The sequence below is a fragment of the Rutilus rutilus genome (assembly GCF_951802725.1).
Source record: "Rutilus rutilus genome assembly, chromosome: 12".
NCBI lineage: Eukaryota > Metazoa > Chordata > Actinopteri > Cypriniformes > Leuciscidae > Rutilus > Rutilus rutilus.
This window is the reverse complement of record NC_140217.1, coordinates 8,077,915-8,102,096: the sequence shown is the minus strand read 5'-3', so window position 1 is coordinate 8,102,096 and position 24,182 is coordinate 8,077,915. Positions and strand designations below refer to the sequence as shown.

General features: G+C 37.5%; 1 protein-coding gene across 1 annotated transcript in view; it reads right to left on the bottom strand.

Moving 5' to 3' along the window:
- The window catches only part of kalrnb (kalirin RhoGEF kinase b), an 83,487-nt gene that overhangs the window by 29,586 nt on the left and 29,719 nt on the right, over nt 1–24,182 (bottom strand). The window contains exons 9-27 of the mRNA XM_084425910.1: nt 23,944–24,174; nt 22,320–22,442; nt 21,930–22,121; nt 20,294–20,466; nt 19,380–19,554; nt 18,255–18,450; nt 11,863–12,029; nt 10,091–10,210; nt 7,404–7,622; nt 5,842–5,991; nt 5,402–5,516; nt 5,168–5,283; nt 4,115–4,237; nt 3,799–3,981; nt 3,492–3,616; nt 3,189–3,255; nt 2,918–3,024; nt 1,888–1,957; nt 1,474–1,563 (exon numbers count right to left, since the gene is read on the bottom strand). Coding sequence (XP_084282036.1) covers nt 1,474–1,563; nt 1,888–1,957; nt 2,918–3,024; nt 3,189–3,255; nt 3,492–3,616; nt 3,799–3,981; nt 4,115–4,237; nt 5,168–5,283; nt 5,402–5,516; nt 5,842–5,991; nt 7,404–7,622; nt 10,091–10,210; nt 11,863–12,029; nt 18,255–18,450; nt 19,380–19,554; nt 20,294–20,466; nt 21,930–22,121; nt 22,320–22,442; nt 23,944–24,174 — 2,742 coding nt within the window. The remainder of the gene's footprint in view (nt 1–1,473; nt 1,564–1,887; nt 1,958–2,917; nt 3,025–3,188; nt 3,256–3,491; nt 3,617–3,798; nt 3,982–4,114; nt 4,238–5,167; nt 5,284–5,401; nt 5,517–5,841; nt 5,992–7,403; nt 7,623–10,090; nt 10,211–11,862; nt 12,030–18,254; nt 18,451–19,379; nt 19,555–20,293; nt 20,467–21,929; nt 22,122–22,319; nt 22,443–23,943; nt 24,175–24,182) is intronic.

Below are 24,182 nucleotides of genomic sequence, written 5' to 3'. Positions count from 1 at the left end.
GACCGGGATCGTTGTAAAGTGTCCTGCACAACGCTATGTAACCCAAATATGGGCATTTCCTTTCTAGCAGTAACCAATCGTGAATGTCCAAAGGGGGATTTAAAGCTAACGACGATTTCTCATTTAGAGCTATTTAAATCTTTAACTGCCGTTTTCTCAAAATGAGTTTTTTGTCATTCTCCAGTACAAACATCTCAGCCTATGAAGCACCTATGTACACCAAACTTTCCAGTTATACACTTAGCAGTATTCTGAAGATATGTTCAGAGGGATTTGTTAATAAATCATTCCTGGCCTGATTTATATGACATTTTAATCAAAAAAATATTGCGAATTTTTTATGGCTATGGACAGTATATTTTGATTTCCTAGGTAATGAAAGCATATATCCTGAAATCCATCAGAATTTTTATTTTCATCTTGTGTGTAAACAAAATGAAAAAAGAATTTTGCACCTGGATTTATCATATGTTCAGATCTATCTACCGAAAATATATGCAAAATCATGCATATTTAATGAGATAATGCCTAATTTGCATAATTAAACATACAAATTTCTAAAACTTCTAATACATTTTTTTTATATACTTGTGTAAGTAATCAACTGAGGAAGTTTCATGGTGATATCTATTATTTAAAAATTTTACCCTATTCACCTGTAGTGTCTCGCCTTAACTGCCCGATGGCTTCAGTGCTGGAGTTCCTTCAGGATCGTTTTTCTGCTGGTCTATCCGCCTCAAGTCAAGTCACCTTTTTTTATATAGTGCTTTTTTACAATACATATTGTTTCAAAGCAGCTTTACAGTGATAACAGGAAAATAATGCAACAAAGTTTGTTTGGCATGCCTGTGAGCGACTTGCTTCAGCCAATCAGAAGCCGATGCTGCTTTGTTCCGTGTATCCTTTATAGCTTCAGCAGTGTGCCGTCACACGCCACGTGGTGATGTTACGCCAAACAGAAGTGGAATAGTTGCAAACGTGCTACAGAAGCAGTCGTCATCATGACGCAGCGTCTCGTTCCACTCTCAGGGAACCATGGTTACAGTCTTAACCCGAGAGGTTTTTTAAATGTCTTAAAGACGTGGATATGCAAACGTTAAGAAAACATTCCATTTTTATCATTCTTCAAACAGTATGGGAACATCACTTTTGAATTTTCCATGAACATTCTGTAACAAGTAGACAAATGTTTTTGTGCTAACATTTTGAGAACATTATTAAAGAACAGATAACTCTGAACGAACATTCTATTAACATTACTGGAAGAACGTTTGTTCATAACTTTGAAAGAACCTTGCCAGAACATTAGCTAAAGTTCTGAAAACATTCCCTTTTAGCTGGGAGAGTAGTCAGGGTGGGTGACAGCAGCTCTCTAGCACTCCCTGTCTGTTCTTTGAGTCATCTCTAGCTTCTCACCTCACATGCCACACAAACCTCCAAAATGAACTGAGAGAAAAAAGAGAGCCGACTCACATCGAAGAACCTCCCGGCCTGGCCCTGGATGAGCTGACTGGAGTCGGGCTTGTTTTTGCAGTAGGTGACGTACATGTGAAATTTATCAGCCTTCAGAACAAGGAAAAAAATAAACACATTCACTATTTATGTTGCAAACAACCTCACCGGATTTTGAAAGTACCAGAAGCAACTGCTTATGAGCATTAATACTTCACAGCTGAATTGATATTTTAGACCTTTCATGCTTTAAATAATGATCAACAAAATGCAGAGTGGGCAAATTTCCCATTTTTACAGCCTCTTAGCACACACTGGTTTTTAAATATTCAAATGGAGTAAAATGATGACGACTTGTCCATACTGAAATCACAATATGTTCTCCTAACAAAGAAAATGTTGAGGAAAAAAGACAGTGATTCATCTGTATCTCACCCATGTGACAAAACAATGGCCCACATCTTCTGGAAGCTGCTCATAGTTTTCCAGCTCTTTAAGAAAAATGCTGCAAAAACAACAAATTATGGTAAAATACAAGTAGCTTTTTACACTTTCTGAAAAAATATGAATGTGCGTGTCGTCGGAGTGAGTGGTTTCCATGCTGTTGATAGGGTGGTTGTTCCTAGTGAAAGACCAATATTTGGTCATTTTGAGAATATCAGCATTGGCCAATGAACAACACTGATGAACATGATCATTCTGTTCTTTTGAAAGGATGAAATATTGAATTGTATCTATTAAATATAGTTTGGCACTTTGCATCAGCCAATCTGCTCTTGAGAGTGTTATTATAGTAATATTAAACTATTAAATAATGTATTAATATTTTGAATTATTAATATATTGAATTTATTTTTAATTTTCAGTTTTCATTGTAATTTAGGAATATTGTTATGTTAATTATGTTATGTAATTTTAGCTTTTAAAAAAAATCAAACGTTTTTTTTTATTTCAGTTTAGTTTTAGTAATTTTAGTGGTTTAACTTTGCCAAGGTACCACTTATAATTTTAAGTTTTTCATCTAATATTTATTTTATTAATATAATATTTTATATTAAATAACAAATATTTATTATATTTTATTAATATTATGTAATTAAAAAAAATATATAAAATAATATTTATTTTATTTCAGCATTGTATCAATTAACAAAAACTATTTTTATATGCTTTTGTTTGAGTTAACAATAACAACACTATTTGAGGTAAAAACTGAGTCTCATGTGCAAAGATGGTTGTAAGTGCGTGCCGTACTTTAGGGTGGAAATGCACCAGCTAAGCAACTGCCATTGAGAAGAATGGGAATGCTAGATCTCCTTGGCAAGCACTACTAATTACTCACATACTTACACAGACCATCGTACAGATTTACGAGCCATCAAAATGACAGCTTTACTGCTAAGCTATAGCGCCTATGCAAATCAATGTACATAAACCTGGATGTAAAGCCTGTTTGAAAACATACTTGTTGTGGAATTCATAAATCTCCTGAATATTCCCAAAGATCACATGTTCCTTATTCGCAATTCCAGATGGGATCTCTGCACCGCTCGTCATTTCCCAGTGAAAAGTCTGCGCGTAAAAGCACAAGGAAGGTTAGTTTATCCTTAGTTCACAATTCTTGTACAGTATATAACTATGCAGCCTTGGGTTATTGTTGCAATCAATAGCCATGACTGTCTGAGATCACTGAGAAAACCTCTAAAGCTTCTCTTTGGCAGAAGAAACATTCTCACCTCCAAACATTCCTGTAGGTCTCGTACATAAGCTCTTTCTGTCTGGAGCAGTTCAGCCATAATATACCTACAGAGAGACCAAAACGCCCCACTGAAAGCCCAGCAAATTACAGACATTCAAATGCAAAGAATGTCTGAGACAGCACTTCATAACACAAAGCTAATTCCTCAGGAAATGGTTTAGATTAAAAAGGATTTCGTGTGAAGAAGAAGCTATTGATGCTGTGATTTAGTTTGGGACTATCGGCTTAATCTGCGCACAGGAAGCTGGCACGAGTCATATTTAAAATCTTCATCACTCACTCTTTCTTTCTGGCAGATTTCTTCTTTTCCTCATTAACTTCATGGTCAGGGTCGTTGAGGTTGACCTCTGGGTCAGGGTGGGTCAGGCTGGCTGGAATAATGTCCAGCTCAAGATCTTTATTGTCCTGTTAGAGAGGTCAGAGGGAATGACAAAGATGTTGATCCAGGAATATGTTGCACACATTCACATTCTGCTACATAGACCAAAAATTGCTTTTTTTTATCTGATCTAAACTTTTGATTCCTCATGATATAAAATTATGATTTATAAATAGGATGCATAAACTGGCTTTGCTTGACATCTCACCTCAGAACACACTCCCAGCGTTCGATCTAAGGTGCAGCGGTACTGACCCATCCGCATGGAGAAGTCTCGGTACCGTCTGTCCACCGTGGACACCCACCTCTTGAGCTCGGTCACATGGACATGCCCTTTCTCCACTAAACTACCAGCTAACTGGATCAACAGCTTCACCTTCTCCTGCGTTTGCTGAAAGTGAAGAAGGATATTCTTCATAAAAATTTCAGATTTTGCGTTCCAAAAAAGCATTGAAGTTTCAAACAACGTGACAGTGAATGAATTTTCAATAATCGTCATCATTGACTGTTGTCGATGTTTTTACCTTAGCGGACACACGGAAATCTTCGTACTCTTTTAGTAGTTCCTGAGCTTTTTCGCTGGTGTCACCAGGCGATGTGTGTGTGGATAGAAAATATTCCCCTGACTCCTGTAACCAGTCAATGGCCTGCGTAGAGTTAAAAAGTTAAAAGTCATTTCATGTGTTTATTCACAATCTCTCCTCTCATTGGACAAGCAGATTTCCATTGTGTACTAGATAAAGGTCTATCTAATGGTTTAAACAAAAAGTTCCTAACCCTTGTGAAAAAGAAGTACGTTAATTATATTGAATGTGCATTTGTACAGTACTTCAAATCTAGTACAGTATAATGATTTTTTTTAAACTGTATACATTTTTTTTTAATGAAATAAATGCCACTTAAGTGTACTTAAAGAGAATACACTTTTTTAATGACTAAGTTGCTTAACACTTAAGTTCACTTAAAAAGTGCGCTTTGCAATAATGTCAAATTCAAATTTTATATTTATTTTATATTTAATACATTTTATATTTATACTTTAAAGACATTTGAAATCATTGTGTTTTAAATATCTTTTGTTGTGCTTTAAATAACCACTTTTATGCGTTGACTAACAAACTAAAGCACATGTAAAGTACTTGATTATATTCAAGTAGTGCTTTATTCGATATTACATTTAAATTTAATACATTGTATTAAACTTCATCATTACAAATGTACAATTACCAATATATTTAAATACATGACATTCAAGTTTCAATAGAAATTATATTAAATACTTTCCCGTAAATTCTTGTCAGTACATTTGGCAGTACACTATAACCATATTTCAAGGACAATAAACGTAATTATGAAATTACATATAAAGTTGAAATTAAGACCTACTTAAGTGGGTTAAAAACACTACATTAAGTTTGCACTTAAGTATATTCTTTTATAGTCTTAACTATATTATTTCCGTAAAAAATACTATTTTTAAAAGTATGCTAAAGTGTAGTTCTTTTTCTTCAAAGACAAAACCACCAATGTTATCGAATGCTTCAAAACATATGCCTGTATAAAACTCTCTCACTCACCTGTTTAGCGTGTCGTTCAAACAGAACGTACTGTTGGCACTGGTCTAAACGTCTTTTTTTCAGAGTCCAGAAATGAAGGACACGGTTTTCCCTCTGTAGCAGCTCACTCAGAATGGCTAAACATAAATAAAACCACGCAAGACAACATTAATGCACAATTACAAACATTCAGGCACAATCGCATACAGACCAACTGTATATTTAGCAGGTGTAATGCCTTTAAGTAGTCCTGACCTTTGACTTGGGACTCAGTGGCTCGATTGTGGGTGGCGACCCCAGGCATGCTCACATTGTTTCGATGGATGTATTTGAGAAAGACCTCTGCGTTGCGACGAGCTAAAGTACACGCCTAGAACCAGAGAAATAAAACATTCCGTAGAGTCAGTGCACATAAGCCTAAACTGTACAGTGACTTCTTCATTTACCATGTTGATAGCAAGTGAGGTTTTAGGAGTGTTGAGGAAATATTTTAGTCAAGGTTTCTTTATTACAAATGAAAATATTTTTTACATGCTGTGACCTATTTTAACTGACACATATGTGGTCACATATGGTGAAATTTTGCTGCAGATGCAGTTCTTAAAAATATAAAAAGGACAAATTGATGAGAGAGCTGATGAGCTTCTGTTGTTGCAGGTGTTTTTAGTCTGTGTATGTGTAGGTGTGAGGTGTACCTTGAGAAAGGCTTCTTTCTGCTCCAGGTGTTTGTTGATGAGAGGGCTGACGTGGTCAGTCTCTGCCATTGAGCCCAATTTATCATGACCTCCGCACCAGTCCTCCTCTCTCCTGTACTCCAGTTCCAGACTCTCCAACACATTACATACCTGAGGTAGACATACACTATGTTACACACATACAAAATAGCATCACAAAGCTTAATTTAAGTCTCTGTATGCTTCACAGTGGTCAGTCAGAGAGCAGGGTGGCCAATCACAGATATAATGGTAATATATTTAATACAATACAGTGTAATGAGAGTAAAGAGACATATATAAAAACGCCACCATTAAATGAAAAATAAAACATTTGGCAAATAGTTATTTCATTCATTAGAGAGAGAGAGAAAAAAAATCTGATAATAGTGTGTATTTTCGGAAGATGTAGGAACTGACACTAGGGGGAGCTAACATTTCTGTTTAGGTACAAATGAGCATGATTATTGGGCGATAATATCCAAATATCCAAATCAATGAACCTTAAAGGCAAGTCGTTCTTCAATGCCAATGGCTCTTTTATCTCAAAGGATCTCATGTGACCCCATGTGAGGTGCCAGCAATGCATATGGGCTCTATCTATGAACTGGATTTTTGGGATTTTTAAAAGCATACTTTATTACCACAGGTTAGACTAATGTACACTACCATTCAAAAGTTTGGGGACAGTAAGATTTTATTGATTGATTGATTGATTGAAATTAATACTTTTATTCAGCAAGGATGCATTAAACTAGCCAAAAGTGACAGTAAAGATTTTCAAAAATAAAAAATAAAATTCAAATAAATGCTGTTTCTCTGAACTTTCTTTTCATCAATGAATCATGGACAAAATGCATCACAGTTTCCACAAAGGAATTAAGCAGCACAACCGTTTTCAACATAATTTTCCAGAAATACTTAAGCACCAAGTTAACATATTAAATTGTAATAATAATTCACAATATTACTGTTTTACTGTATTTTTGATCAAATAAATGCAGCCACGGTGAGCATAAGAGACTTATTTCAAAACATAAAACAAAATAGTGCTGACACCAATTTTTTTAACGGTAGTGTCTAAAATATACAGCTTCTTATGCCCTTAAAATATTACTTTAAATGAAGGCTACAACTCAAAGGTGAACTCAATGTATACTGTCTTGAGTCTTGAAATTTTCAAATGAGCTACTAAGAAACCTCACAGGGCATCGTAAAAATGCTGCTCATTTAGATTTATTTATTTTATAAGAAATATTTATTTATTTATCTTTTACTTTTACTAAAAAAGTAATGCGCTCATGGCGTGAGGCACTGAAAAAAACATGACATTTACTGCAATGGCCAAAGACATCCATCTGGTTCACATGTATATTTTTTAATCTAAAAAAAGGCTGATAACCCATTTAAATGATACCCATTATACCCATGGGTATAATACCCAAATACCCATACCCATTTACAGGTTTATCACTAGTTCAACCACAATCTCAGCACACTTGTTGGTATTGGTGGTAACTATGACATACTCCATTACAACCCACCTGTTCAGATGTCTTGTAGAAGGCCACAGAGGCATTAACCAGCTTTAATCTGTCCTCCATCTTCAGCATGAGGGTTTGCCAGTGCAGGGCCACGGTCTCGGCGCAGGCCCGGACGGCGTCTGGGTCATAGTGACCGGCCTGCAACAGCAGCTCCGCTCTCTGCTGGAGCTGCAGGGCGCTCTGGTGGGTGCGCTGGAGGGAGTCGGCGTGGAGCAGAGACTGTGGGCAAAGAGAGGGACTTTCAAGTAGGGCTAAACAATTAACGATATTTAACCATGTGGAAGCTGACACTAAACATGTCACTCACTTTGCAAAAAAACAACAACAAAATAAACTAAAAAAGCTAAGACCTGTCTTGAGTTCACACTTTCACTTACTGATGTAGCCTAGTAGAATGTAATTAGAGTGAAAATCAATATATGGTGGTCTTATCTTTCTGTAATATACCGTAGTTAAGCAATATCACACAAACAAGCATGCTAGTTTTTCAGAATATCAACACGATTGCAAATTAGATATTGATTTTTTTTTTAAACAGTTCAATAAACAAGAAGTAAATATTGTTACATTTTAGACACTGATTTAAAATAGTACCAAACTGAGTTTCACAGCGAAACTTCTGTGCGTCTTCCAAGCAACACACAGTGGCGCTTTGTTGCTGAATGAATCAGCATATTTGAACGAATCATTGATTCAATGATCCACTTATGATGACCCAACAGGCTGTGTCTGAAATCACAGCTGAATTTACAGCTCTCTTCAACAGGGCACTATATGAGGGGGCAGCCATTTGTAGTGGAGTCCGAAACCATAGTGGACATTATCGAGTGCACTCTTTCAATCCCATAATGCACCGCAACTGATGTATGCTCAATGGCTAGAGAATACCCATAATGCACTGTGAGGGTCATGCCAAATGAATTATTGGTCTCGCCAGAAGATTGCGTTCGCGACTGAAACATCCATCCATCTATTTTCCAAACAGCTGGTCCAATGTGGGTACAGCGTAATATCATACAGGTATAAATTCCTTTTTAATTGATTATTAAATTGTTTAATTAAGGTTTATACATGCTAGTTTACATGACAGAGCTCAAGATAAATCTTTTCATTACTATTGGAGCTGCCAGTTTGCTAAGTTTAAAATGATTATTAAAAGACAAATACAAACTAATGCAAAAGCGGCAGCCCTTCCGACACACTCAGTGTCTGAATTCACTCACTCGTTTTCATTCACTCCTTAAAGTGGACTATATTAGTGGAGTAATGTAGGGAATAGTGAATATGGGTATAGGGGGCGATTTCGAACACAGCCACAGTCACTTGCTGAATGAATCAGCCATTTGAGCAAATTGGTTGAATAAATGACTCACTCATTAAGACTGTAACCTTAGAATTAGATTTTTGCAGTGTATTATAATAATTGAATTTACTGATTAAATGTAAGAATTTGACATAAGATGATGCATGCATACATCTAATAAGCAAGACAATTTTGTTTAAAATAAAAAATATATAAATAAATAAAATTGGCAAATTATCGTTGTTCCAGAAAATATAGAAAAAAAAATGTTTCTCAAAATTGCACACCCTTACTTTCAAGAAGGGGCTTGTTTTAATTCTCGAGGTGTACTTAAATTAATTTAGTTAACTGCCAGGACCGCAGAAGAGGCGGGTAAGGTCACGGAGGGAGGAGGGCAATTAAGACACATTCAGTTAGACGTCCTGCCGTTCAAAGCCAAAACAATCAGCGGTGAAGCACAGTCTGATTCTTTCAAAAGAGCACATGCTGGATGAATAAAACTAGCAGCCTAAATTCGCCAGTTTGTTTGGCATCGCAAATATGAGTTGATGAAAAGTGGTACTTGGCCTGAAAAGTTTGAGAACCATTGCTGTAGATGATTAAAACATATATTTGGCGGAAGGGAAAATTTGGCCAATACTCAGCACTGACTTCCTTTGATTTAGAGAGGCTGTCGTTAGTGGAGAATTATACGCAGCAATTTGCTGAATTAAAACCCGGTCTTCATTTTGGACTAATGTGCTTCTTACTTCATAAATTTGCTGAGTAATTGTTGTTTTTTTCTAAACTCAGAAAAAAATCAACTCAGCTGTTTGGTGAATGCCTTTGATGAATATAACGAAGGGAGGCATTATAATTTATAGATCAATTTATCTCCTGTTTACAGTGGGTACGGAAAGTATTCAGATCCCCTTACATTTTTTACATTTTTAAAAAGGGTCTGAATACTTAGGACCATGTGATATTTCAGTTTTTCTTTTTTAATAAATGTGCAAAAATGTCAACAATTCTGTGTTTTTCTGTCAATATGGGGTGCTGTGTGTACAATAATGAAGAAAAAAAAATGAACTTAAATGATTTTAGCAAATGGCTGCAATATAACAAAGAGTGAAAAATTTAAGGGGGTCTGAATACTTTCCGTACCCACTGTATATTGAAAACAATGAGAACCCATACTAACATTCCCCAAAATGTGTTTATTACCACCTGCAGGGTTAAATAAATAATCTGTTTTCTATTAGCAGAATTCTAATAGATTCCCCTAATTGCAGTTAATAATGTACACAAGGTTTAATATTTAATATTAATGTTCATATTACAGTATATTATAGCAGATTCAGCTGCCCCCTGCTGAATCTATTAAGCAAAATGTGTGTGTGTGTACCTCGATGGCGAGCTGAAACTGTTCATGCTCTCTCTGAAGTTGTTCCGCCTCAGACAGGGAACCGGCATTCGTTGTGCTCGCCGTCAGCATGGATTCACCATTACGGATCCAACCCAGCACCTGCACAGACCATCACACGCATGTAAATGATCATGCACGTGTATGCAAATGCACACACACACACAGCCATGTGACAAAACAGGCTACAGAAGTGAAACATGAAAGGCAATGAATTATTTCGGATTAATCTGTTAACATATTCAGAGGTATTCATTTTGGGTTTGGTGCAGCCTCCTGCTTTTTCCATTTTCTGACTAAATTTTTTAAATGTGTTTTCCTTGCACTGTCCCAACACTGTCAGATACAGAAATAATGTACCATGTCAAATAATAAACATTTGCAAATCTAGCATTCAACTATAAATTTACAATATAGGATGGCTCCCAACCGATTTTCAGCTCCATCTATTGAATTGTTGCCACTGTCAGCAGCTAATTTGTTTAACTGGTGTTGTTAGCTACTAATTAGACATACTTAAAATAGGCATACATATATATATATATATATATATATATATATATATATATATATATATGTAAGCCTAATTTTAAGTATGTCTAATTAGTAGCTATATTTATATAAATACACACTGTATATATATAATAATAATATATATAGAAAAAATTAAGTTGTGTGGAATTGTCAAGTTCACATAACTTAATTTTTTCAATTACACATGAGGTTTATTTACTTAACAATTTTAAGGCAACAGGTTTTCTCACTTTTTTTAAGTTAAGTCAACTGATCACATTTTACAGTGTGTTTATATATATATATATATATATATGTGTGTGTGTGTGTGTGTGTGTATGTTTGTTACACTGAAGACTGGAGTATTTTGAACAGACTTATGACATGACTTGTGCAAAATAAATACATGGTGGTTTAAATAAAATGCAAATTCTATTCCAAATCTAATCCAAAACTATTGCTGGTTTTACAATTTTGGGTTTTTTAATGACCCTTTTCCTTCTCTCAGGACTATTTAGTACGTCTACTTTTGTTCATTTTATTGTACTTTTTATTTATTTCAAATATTTATTGATGGTCTGAGGTCAGTAAATAAGATGAGTTGTTTAAAGAACATTCTAGTTAACATCTCTGATTCATATCAAAGTGGAAATGCTGCCATTTTCAAAACTAATGGCAAATTGTTCAACGTTTCGTTCCATTTCTCAAGAGTCAGTGAAATGTGCAGAAACATTAAAGCTGAGCTGGAGGGAGTCCCCACTCCCACATTATGTAACACCCTGCCTACATTTACATTCATGTTCTAACCAAACTGATGTGCAAGATAGAAATAAGATACAATATAATCAATTAAAGAGCAAAGATAAAGCTGAGAGGTCCCGAGATGACAGCACTGCCAGTAAGAAAGCAATGCTGTCTATGAAATACTGCAAGTGAATTGATTGATTCATTTTTCTGAAATGCAGGGCTGCAGTCTGCACCCACGCACTGCCAGAGTCTGGATATGAGCGACAGTGTGTGTGTGTGCGCGCGTGCTCAAAGTGTCAACGATAAAGGCAATTAGCTGGGCACTCAGTACTCAGGGCTAATGGCATCAGTCAGAATCTCGGACATTAGCACAGCACAGGCAATTTTTTCTCGAAATTAGGCGTTACTCATGACATTACGGTGAGTGTGACTTCAAGTAGGGTCCCAAAATGTGAGCATGAGCTGAGATGTAGCAATTGGTTTTAAACACACACCTGTTTGACCTCCGCCTGAAGGTGTCGTAGCTGCAAGCACTGCTCCAGACGTTTGTGTGTGTGTTCTGCGCTCACTTCCAGCTCATGCTGCTTTTCATTCAAGAACTCCAGCAGCTCTTGAATTTTTGCCGCCAAATCAACATCTTTTTCTCCGGTGAGTTCCACACCTGAAAAATACACATACATATTTACTCGGAGTGATTTACTCCAACTCTGAGTGAACTCTCTGCTCCTCACCACGGGGCTTCTCAGGTGCTGCGAACAAATCACTCCGCAGAAGTAGCAGTGCTTCGCCTTCTGAGAATATAGTTCCCAGTATGTATACGGTTAGAAGATGGCTGTGTCTCATTTGACCTTGTTATTTGTACACGCTGTGACTATACAAATCACAACATGTAAATAGGAAAATGTTGGCGTAATTTTGTCACTTATTGGGAGCAGTATGCTAGCTGGAGCCATTTACCTCCAGTATTTGTGCTAAGCTAGGCTAGCGGTGGGTGCGTCAGACAGAGTTACGGCACGCACGGAGATGAGAAGGGGACTTATCCCTTGACTTATCTAACTCTGGGGGATACGGTGAATAAGCTAAAGTCCCAAAAAGTCGGCGTGTTCCTTTAAATTAGCTAATTTCATCTATAAAGCAGTTCTGCAAAAAATGATGCCATTGTCCAACTCAGTTCAGATCTCACACAGCAGCGTCAGTACAGTCAGGTCAATAATGTTGTTGAATATTAAGTGTCCCCAAATAAGCATTCCAGAGACAACAGTGACAAGGAACCCAAACTCCATCAGGTGACAGAATGGAGAAAAGGGGGCTAGTTCTCCTCTGGCCAACAAATGAACATGGTGTGAATATGATTCAATAATAATCAATAATAAAATATCAATCCAAGTAGCACGTGTAAACAAATTATTTATTGATGTTCCACAAACATTTGACAACAAGAAAGTCTCCAAATACTGTTTGTGTTCTTTATGAGTAGTATGTTTGTACTATCATTTCATCTTTATCATCACCAAACAAACTTTTTTTGTAAAATGTTTTGCTTGAAAAGTGCTATACTTGTTCAGTGTTGCAGTACTCGAGGTCACCTCAAGTCTGAGTCCAAGACCATATTTTTGAGACTTGAGACGAACTTAAGTCTGAGACCGGTCTTGTTCAGATTCAAGTATTGCAAGTATTTAGAAGCCGGGACTTATTCCGCCAAAGGAAGTGTTGCACTTTTTCCCATTCAAAACAACATGAGTGCAGCGTCTTGTGTTATTCTATAGTCTTGGCTGTAGTCACCTACTTGACTAATCAGCAAGAAGATTTAAAAATATGGACATTTTCAGAGACAGGTATTTCAGAAACTGAACAGATATGAAATATGATCATTAGAGAAAAACGCTGCTAATGAAAAGATGAGCACTGGACGGCTGCAGGTTAGTGGTGAAATATATTTATTTATTATTCAGAATGCACAGTTGGAAAGAAAATATATTTATAGGAACATTTCAACAGGTTCAAGATAATTAATGTTAATGCAGAGAACATGATTCATTGTTTTAATCAATTGACGGCAATAGTAATAATCTGCGTTCTCATGTATGTGCGCTGAACACTGTTACCTGAGTTGTCATTAGTATAATGTGGAAGCAGTTGTGCAAGTAGTTCATTTTCTTTCCTCTGTCCAGCAGGGTGCGCTGTGCTGTGAACAACTATGTCTCAGGCCTCCTCTGAAGGTCTCCATCTCAGCGAGGAGTTATTATGGCATGTGAGCGGGGAACGTGTCAGGTGAGTTGTGTGATGGAATGTCCCAGCTGCCCAGCAGAGCGTCAAATGCATGGCATCGATCATATGCGCGTGTCTGTAACTGCATTAGTGCGTGACAGACAACCAGCGTCTGTGTAAGTGCTTGTGAGACTCCTCTCTGCAGATACAACACAGGGCGTTTTAACCTCCTTCTACTAACCCTTACATCACCCCACTTATCCTCAGCTACCTGCCCGTGGGCTGTCTCCATGACAACCTCACAGCAGGCCACAGGAGTCGGTTCCCATGGGAACGCGATGTGTGAGTGACAGGGCGGCCTCTGCAGTATCCCGAGCATCCTCGCGGCAACCCAACAATGAGCGATAGAGTGTGTCCGAGGAACCCCAAAGTGACGAGCGAAGGCCCCGTCACCATGGAAACCTTGGTATAGGGGATGTAAAGGGGGGTTTCCATAGCAACCTTACCCCTGCATACAGAGTTAATAGTATGAGAGATCCCAGAGCTGTCTGGAGCTCCGTCTCCCTCCACTTCCTCCAATCCATTTCATCTTCTCTTGCTGCCATACACACATTTTCCATCCTTATCTTTCCACCCAATCCTCCGCTTCTCTCTCTTCCTCTTTCATCACACGTATCTAAGGCAGCCCATAATGTGGGTAGCAGCTTTCTGCTGTTGTGTCCGTGGTAACTGTCAATAAAATACAACAGAGCACGGAGGAGTGAAGCGATGACTGATTCACACTCTTTTATCTCTCCACTGAACACTAACTCATCATCACTCCTGCGTTCTTCTCATCTCTCACTGGCCCTTACAGCAGACATTAGCCAACTGTCTTACTGCCATAAAGGCTGGTTCACACTGACTCAACGAACAGCTCTTATTTAAACATTGTAAAGTAGGTTGTTGGATGTAGAGTGTTCACGTTACTCCAACAAGCTTTGTTTTAAAAGGTTATTATTACTGGTGAAACATAAATGATGTTCTCATCACATGGCGTGAGAGAGAAGAAGCTAATAATAAAAGAGAAGCACACTGATGTGCACAAATAAAAAACGGACAGTGGATGAAGGACCGCAGGTCAGCGATAAAATCATCTGTACGTGCAAGATAATAAGATCCATAAAGGATGAAGATCCATATATATATATATATATATATATATATATATATATATATATATATATATATATATATATATATATAAATTCTTATACTGTATATACTGTATATATATGTATATATACATACATACACAGGTATGTACATATATCAATATATATGATAAATATACACACACACACACATATATATACAGTATATATATCAGTGGGGATTTCTTTAAGACTGCAAGGGAAGCTCGGCTTCCCCTATAATGTCAAAAAATTAATGGTCAAATATGTACTGTTGTGCTAACATTTTACAACGTTCATCTCAAAGACGAGTTCGTTCAGAATCAGTTACATATAGCAGGTCGGCTGACTCGATTTCCTTCTCATACATTCCCGTAGCGTCACGGTGCATTTGCCTGTTGAAGCCCAGCATCCATTGACTTCAATGGGGCTGCTCTGAACAGTTTTTTTCAGTGCTTCGAAACTAGACGGTCATTGGATAAATGCTGCGATTATGTCCCGCCCACGGACGCTCAACATCTCTGGGGGTGAATGAGGAGTGGGCTGGCCTGGACTCCGGGCTTCTGTGTGAAGATCGGAGGGTCTGTCGAAAGGCTGCATCTCCTTTTGATTGACAGCGATTTCATACAATAAAAAGTCGCTGCCGCTGAAGCTGTTCGAGCTCAGTCCCATCGCGGATTTTTCAAATGTAGTCGAAAGACAAACTGCTGCAACCTATTTCTTGGTATTTGCTTGTCGAAATTGCTAGCCAATTTTCATAATACATTTCACACAATTATACATTTATACCTTTATTATATTATTACTTATTCTATTTTTTATATTATTAGTAGTAACAATTAAAAAATAATTATTTAAATTATTTTAAAAAATATATTATTAGTAGTAGTATTATTATACTTTATTATATTATTATTTATACCTTTATTATATTATTACATTTACACAATTATATTTAACTCTGCTGGCCATTGAGGACACTGGTCAAGTCACTGGAAAAGAAGCCTAGTTGGTACGACAGGGTCACAGAGCATTTTCTTGAAAAGGAACGTAGAATTTACGTTTAAATAAATGGACAATTTTTATAATGTAGGCCGAAAATGAGCTTCCCCTCTTTGATAGACCAGCAGCCGCCACTGATATATATACAGTATATATATATATATATATATATAGTGTGCTATCAATTAAGAAATTAAGTAATCTGTAAAAAAAAAATCTGTAATTAATCGGATCTAACATTACAGTTTTTAATATTTTTTTATTGTAATCATTTTCACATGGGCATTTTGGCAAAATTTTGTGTTTTTGCGTTCTGTCTGAAACGGCATTCTGTGTGCATGAGTCACGTGTGTGTCACACAGACAGGAGATTCACAGACGCACACCAGTACCACACCAGTTCTCTTTTGTGTCTTGTCTTAATGCGTTTGAATGGTTTAAAAGCATTTGCATGAATATGAGCATGGACATATAATTGAAACGGTAGCTAAAGGAAGACGGAAAGAAACGGATGCTTTATTAATTGCATTAAATATTTTTAACGCATAAAACTGAGAAAAATTTGCGCGTTGATCTTGACAGCCCTAATATATATATATATATATAGTCATAATAAATGGGTTAGTGCTGTCAGTTTAAAGGTATAGCGGAGGATTTTCTTTTTCCGGGTGGATCATCAAGACTATTGGTCCTCCTAAGTGTCAATCATTCTGGTGATATGTTTAAGTAAGGCCGTCGTACGTGCTCGTGCACACGATTCACACGATGGCGTGCGCTCAAAACACAGGTTGGGCTTCCCACTGATGCCTCAGTCGTTCAGCAAGTTTCTACTTGACAGGTAAAGTTTGGCATGCTATTTGGAGAAATCACTGCAAGTAAAAGTTAATGTAAGCTATGATTAGCTCGTGCATGCTCTCTCGTGCACACGTTTAATAGGCGTTCCCTCTCGGGAGCAGGTAGAGTGTTGCGCATGTGCATTTTTTCAAAAAGTGGAGAGGGCGGTTCTTTTCTAAAATTCGGGAAAATCCTCCGCTATACCTTTAAGATAATTTGGTAAATGTAATGTGATTAACTCTAAGTAGTTTATTAACTAATGCAATACATAATTAATGCAATTATTGTTAACTATAACTGAAACTGTTAAACAATGTTTTTGGTAAAGTTAAATAAATCTGAATATATGAAGCAGGCTAATAGGTCTTAACTCAAACTGCTTGCAATCACATCATTATCTATAGGGCACAGCTGATTGGTTCCTGCTGTATCAGTAGCCAATGAGCTGGTGTGCTCAACCTTCAAATAATTGGTTAGCATTTGCTGTAGCAGTGCAGCGCTTTCAGAAACCCTCCACCTTCCCCAGCTCCACCTGTATAGATCTGCCACTGGTAATTCATGTACGCTATATTGTACCGCAGCAACATGTCTTACTTGCTCACAGCAGCGTGTCGTGTTTGTATTGGCAGTAGCAAGTCCCGTACTTGCTCTGCAGCAGAGCAGCAGATTCATTCCGCCAAGACCAAATATATCAACACTGTCATTCTCATTACCGTGCCAAACACTCAGAGAGTTGTCATGACAGAGTTATTAGATGAAAATGTAGCCTTGGCAATAAGTAAGCTTAAGTTGAACTACAAAATTAGGCTACTGAAACTAAAACTGAAATAAATGTAAAAGGAAATATTTGAAAAAGTAATAAAAATGACAAAATGACAAAAACTTTACAAAAATATGCAAACAAAAGCTAAAATGTAAATTATTAATAAATACTATGATAGTATATAAATAATACTAAAACAACATTGCACCAGACCCATATACAGATCCCAGTATAAGGGGTCTTCTTACCATCAAAGCAAATAAAGCTCGAAGTACCAAGTTCATGTTTTTCTCCACAGGCAGCGCGCCTCACAAACCACACTTACAGAGAGCAGACAGCTCAAAATGAGACAGAACGCGGGGTGTTGAGAAGGAATGCAAGAACATGTTCTGTGTGAAGGGTCTTTTGTCTACCGCAGACAGATATGGATTGCTGTGGACTGTACACTTGTGATAGGCTTATGTTCAATTACATGGAAATTAAACAAACAATGCATTTCCTTTCTTTTCTTGTGATGTCTATTCAATGATTTTGCACAATCTGCCACAGTAATGTCTTTAGATTATTTATGAACATCTTCAATATCCATAAATATTGATTCAAGTGATTCATTCCTAATAATTTGAGTAAATAATCAGCATATTATGTAATTAATTGAATTAAAATTTTCCTGATAATTTCTTATTAAATGAGATTATGTCAAAGATTCCATGACCCGACAAACACAAAGTGAACATCGGTAAACCAAGCGTGAAACCAATGGTGACACCAGCACAGCAACAACTGCCAACAAACACCAAAAGTGTTAAAACGCTGATTCAACAGAACCCAGCAACTGTAGTATGAAACTATTACTCTCTCTCGCACCCTTCACTCTTCATCTCTAGTATCTCTGAGCAGCTCCTCACCTGAAGCCTGGACCTCCATGATGTACTGGTGGAGATCCTGTCCCTGCTGTATGACCTCATAGGTCATGTTGTTCATGGCGAGCTTGCGCTCAGTGTGTCTGTGTAGTCTTTGTTCAGCCAGCGTGAGTTCCTCTGTGTTGAAATCAGAAGCTTGTCGCATCAAATCTTGTTTCCATGCGTCCAGCTCACCCATCACCTACGAAACAGACGCCATTTATAACCAGTTTACACTCATATTCATGAAATAATAAACAATGAAAAAAGTGTGTGAAAAGCTCAGTTAAATTATCATTAAAGTCCAATATGATTCATGTTGTGTGAGAAACAGACCAGAATTTAATCGCTGAAAATTTTTACTGATCCAGTTCAATGCTTTAAAAAATGTAAAACTAAAACTAAACTGTAGTAAAACTAAAGTGAATATGAACTAAAACTACATGCTGTATAAAATTAAACTTTCGGTAATTGAAATAAGGCAGATTTTTATATATAAATACGGTAAAGCAAAATAAAAATTATTTTAAAAACGAAATCTGATCAAAATGACAAAATTACCCAAATCTTAAACTAAAAACCATATATATAGAGATGAAATAAAAACCTGTTAAAATATTAATAAATACTGTAATACTATATTACATTGCACAGAAGGCAAAGATTATAAGTAGATAAAAACTTATCTGTCACACAAAGCAAGCATGGCTTCAGAGGACTAAAGTGAAGACAGTGTATTAGTCAGAGCGTCCACTGCTGCGATAAATGGTGCATTTGTTTGTTTCTTTTCTTTTTTTTCTTTCTTTTTTGAAGCTTGGCAGCCCTAGTCTTCATTTTCTTTCATCATATTGAAAAGAGTAGGCAGGATATTTCCCCCCAAAAAATAAATCACTTTTGGTGTTCCACAGAAGAAAGTTAGCCAATCAAGTATGGAACAACATGCAGGTGAGTAAATGATGGCGTGAACTATGGGGTGAACTATGACATAAAGTATATACAGTAAGACAAACAACACTCCTAAATCCAAAAACAATTGTACATAATACACAAACATATATACAGACGTGCAAATGCAAATAAAGTTGCATTAATTAAGGAATGGCCATCAAACACTCAAACATATTGACACACCTCCAGGGCGTACTGTTCAAAGATACGGAGCTGCAGGAAGATGTCCAGTTTGATCCTGCGCTCATGAAAAAGCTCCTCCATATGAGCCTGAGCCTCATCCAACTGCTGTAGAACACCCTCGATATGAGCCACGGAGCTGGCATGAGGCAGCTTATTACAGGCCAACGCTGAGTCTCTGTTTGAGCACACACAAACCCACGCCAAAACATCCAAGAGCAAATCAATATCAGTAGAGGGCATGTAAATCCAGAACCAGTATATACCAGCATGCCATCACATGTAATGACATGTTCAGAAGTAATCTAAAAAGAATATTAGTTTACACTTTATTTCAATGGTCCACTTTAGACATTTTACTAGCTATAAGTAACTTTGCAACTACTGTACAGGTCAACTAACTCTCATTAGAGTATTCATTGGTCGACTGTAGTAGACTGTTAGGTTAGTGTTAGTAGAATAAGATAACATGTAGTTGCAAAGTTACTTATAGTCAGTGGAATGTCTGTTTGCAAGCATCAAAATAAAGAGTTAGCAGATATAAAGCAGACAGTCCACTAATACTTTAATGAGAGTTAGTTGACATGTAGTTACTATAAGTTACTTATAGTTAGTAGAATGTCTAAAGTGGACCATCAAAATAAAGTGTTACCGAATATTATTAAAATTGATCAGCAAACCGAAAAATGTTGGGGCTGTAGCCTAGTGGTTACCAGATCTGGTCCTGAGACTCAAGTGCTAACCACCTAAGTTATTTAGTGCTAAACCCTGTACTTCACAACTTTGTTACTTTTTCAAGGCGGTTGCAAGTATCATGTTAGGAATAATTTTGGTAACTTCTGGAATGGAAAATGTGAAAAGACAAGAGTTGGGTTATGATGAAATGCTGTACAATAGGAGCGTGTTGTCAAACTCACCGCAGATGCTGAATAAGCTCCTCCCCCTCTTTGATGACATTGAGTGTGGCATCCAGAGTGCTGCTCTGCTGCTGCTGAAACAGTCTGATCAGCTCCTGAACAGCATCCACAGACTCAGAGTTCAGCACCGGCTCCACAAGAGTCTTCTGAAAGTCCTCCATCCATGACCACAGCTAGAAACAGACAGGGCAGATAGATATACAGTCACATAAGTCAGACAGATAGTTAAACTGTATGTTCTGGGAATTTTTATCTTTCTATATTGATAGCTGATTGTCAGTGTTGCTAGGCAGTTGTTTGGTTACTAGGTTACTAGGGTGCATTCTGGGTAGTTGCTATGGCATTGTTGCAAGGGTGTTGCTAGGCAGGTGTACTGGATATTTAGTCTAGCAACCGCCCACAACACCATGGCAAGTGCCTAGCAACACTCTTGCAACCACCTAGAATCCTCTAGCAACAGAGTAACTAGGGTGTTGCTAGAGTGTTCTACTGTAGGTGGATGCAGGGGTGTTGCTAGGCAGTTGTTACTGTGTTGTGGGTTGTCGCTAGGCAGTTACTAAGGTATTCTGGATATTTATTCTAGCAACCGCCCACAATACCATAACATCTGCCTAGAAACACCCTTGCAACCACCTAGAACACTCTAGCAACAGAGTGACTAGGGTGTTGCTTGAGTGTTCTAGGTGGATGCAGGGGTGTTGCTAGGCAGTTGTTACAGTGTTGTGGGTTGTTGCTAGGCAGTTGCTAAGGTGTTCTGGGTTTTGGATAGAGTGTTGCTAGGTAGGTGTTCTAGGTAGTTACTAGGGCGGTTGGGGGATTGTTGCTAAGGTGTTCTAGGTAGTTTTTAGGTCATTGTTAGGTGGTTGCAAGGATGTTGCTAGGCAGTTGCTTAGGTGTTCTAGGTATTTATTCTAGCAACCGCCCACAATACCATAACATCTGCCTAGAAACACCCTTGCAACCACCTAGAACACTCTAGCAACAGAGTGACTAGGGTGTTGCTTGAGTGTTCTAGGTGGATGCAGGGGTGTTGCTAGGCAGTTGTTACAGTGTTGTGGGTTGTTGCTAGGCAGTTGCTAAGGTGTTCTGGGTTTTGGATAGAGTGTTGCTAGGTAGGTGTTCTAGGTAGTTACTAGGGTGGTTGGGGGATTGTTGCTAAGGTGTTCTAGGTAGTTTTTAGGTCATTGTTAGGTGGTTGCAAGGATGTTGCTAAGCAGTTGCTTAGGAGTTCTAGGTATTTGCTAGATCACTGATAGGTGGTTGCTAGGCAGTTGCTAAGGTGTTCTGGGTATTTGCTAGGTGGTTGCATTAGTGGTAGCCTCCCTGTGCTAGGTAGGTGGTTGGTAGACAACTGTTCTAAGTGTTTATTAGGGCACTTTGGGGGTTGTTAAGGTGTTGCTAGGTGATTGCAGGTGGCTGTTTCTCTACTCCTTTATAGTCAGAAATACTGCTCTAATAAGAAGTTGTTAAATAGCATCTCATTATGCTGGCTTTGTCTATTTAGTTTAGTATTTAATTAGTGCAGTCAGTCAGTAAGTGGAGTTGAGAGCTACTAACAAAATCTCTTACGCATGAACAGAGATCAGTCACAACTAGCTTTTTGGAGAGCACTGTTTAGTGTGTGTGGGTGCACTACCTCTTTAGTGTGGGTGTGAAAAGACACTGAGATATCCAGCAGAAGTTTCCTCTGCTCCACCCTCCGTACAAACTCCTGAACTCTGACCTCCAGGTGATGGGCGGCAGCGTAAATCTCTTCTGGATCACACTCTCCCGTCTGAGCCAGCTGCTCAGCTGCTTCCAAGAGCTTATCCGCATTAGTATAAGTGTTCTGGAGCGAAAGAGAGAGAGAGAGAGAGAGAGAGAGAGAGAGAGAGAGAGAGAGAGAAAAGTACATTAAAAACATCTTCCATGAATATTAACAGGAATCAATAGCATGAAGAAACGATATCACTGCTAATGCTCGTTTGCTCCTCTCTCATCAGAAAAAAAATAATAATACAAACAACATAACAGAGTGGGTTCTAACCTGTGCCACCTCCTGAAAGTCATCGTGTCGTTTTTGTAGTGCTCGTGCTCTGTGTACAGACTTCCCAACTCCTGTATGTTTACTGAGGAATGCCTCTCCATGGTTTTCAATCCAGTCCAAGACCTAAGCACACACACCAACATTGAATTGTCTATACCAAATTTAAAGGAACGTTCCAGATTAAGATATCTCCAGTTCCTCCCTTGTGAAAAAGAAGTATGCTTATTTGCATTGAATGTGCACTTGTAGCATACTTCAAATCTTCTTGACATATAAAAATTAAAGTTTTCTTAAAAAAATTAAATAAACTGGACGTCCAGATAATATAACATTAATTAAATAAAATGCCACTTAAGTGTACTTAAAAAGAATAAACTTTAATAACTGTTTATTAACACACTTAAGTACACTTTTAAAAAAGTGCACTTTGTAATCATGTTAAATTAAAAGTACATTGAAGTACAGTTTATATACTTTTTAATAATAATAATCATTTGTTGTGCTTAAAAGAAATACACTTATTTTGATGTGCTGACTATCATACTAAAGCATATGTAGTATTTGATTACAATTTTAACTGTGTTATTTGATTTTATATTTAAATGTAATATTTTAAATGTACTAAATTGTATCGTCATCATTATAAATGTGTAATTACAAATATATTTAAATAAAAGTTTCAATAAAAATGACATTCGGCAGTACACTTTAGAAGTAATTATGAAATGACATAAAAAGACGTATTAAGTTCGAATTAAGTCAAAAAGCAAAGCACTCTTAAGTTTAACTAAATGCGTTTAATATAAACTTATTATTATAATATACACTTTCATTTCATTTTCAAATAATATGTCAGAAAACATTACATTCAGTTAGCACTTAAATATTTTCACTTAAGTATATTATTTCTGTAATAAGTATGCAAAAGTTTACTTCTTTTTCACGTGAGTTGCCTAATTTGTAATGTTTCTTTCCTATAGAAACATTGTACACACATCTTAAAAGCAAGTCAGAGCTTAAACAATTTGTTGTAAAGAGGCTCAGTTGATTTTGAAAAGGTTCAACAAACTTCAACAGTAAGAAGTCAAAGGTCTTTAGTTCACTGCACAAGCTCAATGCTCGAGTAGGCCTCATTTCTGTCTAAAGAGTCCCTGGAAAGGATCCAGTCACATCAAAGAAACAACACAGTCCTGACAGAGAACCGGTAAAGGTACAACAAAAAGCCCCTGAAGGCGACGGCCACAGGAAGTGGAGTGTATTGTTGGAGGAACTGACTATAGGCCAAGCACAATACTGCCGTCCCTCGAGGATGCTGAGGCAATCTCAGTCAACTCTATGGGTCAGAGTTCGTGTCACTTCCTTGTCACTTCCTCTAATACTCTGTGCAGTTGATATTTGTTCTGCCACAGGAGAAACATCGTTACATGCAAAGATCTAAAAACAGCTACTGAAAGGTTGAGAGTTTAGTTCAAATTTGTCAGATGTTGAATTATGTGGGTATAGTGTACGTGTGTGTGTGTTGTATGCATGCATGTGCACATATGAGTGCATGCATATCTGAGTGATTTGCATAGTGCATGTGTGCATTTGTGTGTGTGTGGACATGCACATATGTGTGATATACCTGCTGCACGTCTTGTTGAAACACACACAGCTGAAGTCTCTGGTGCAGCCGAAGCTTGCGATGTTGCAGGAGACCCTCCAGTCTGCGATACTGAATAACTACCTCATGGACCATCTCCAGAACCACCCTCACCGCCTGACTATAATCGGCCCCTGCCGTCAGAGACCCTGAGTCAGCCGGGGGCTGAGGCCTCTGCAACACATCCAGTAGGGTCTTTCCTGTCTGACTGACCTGCGATC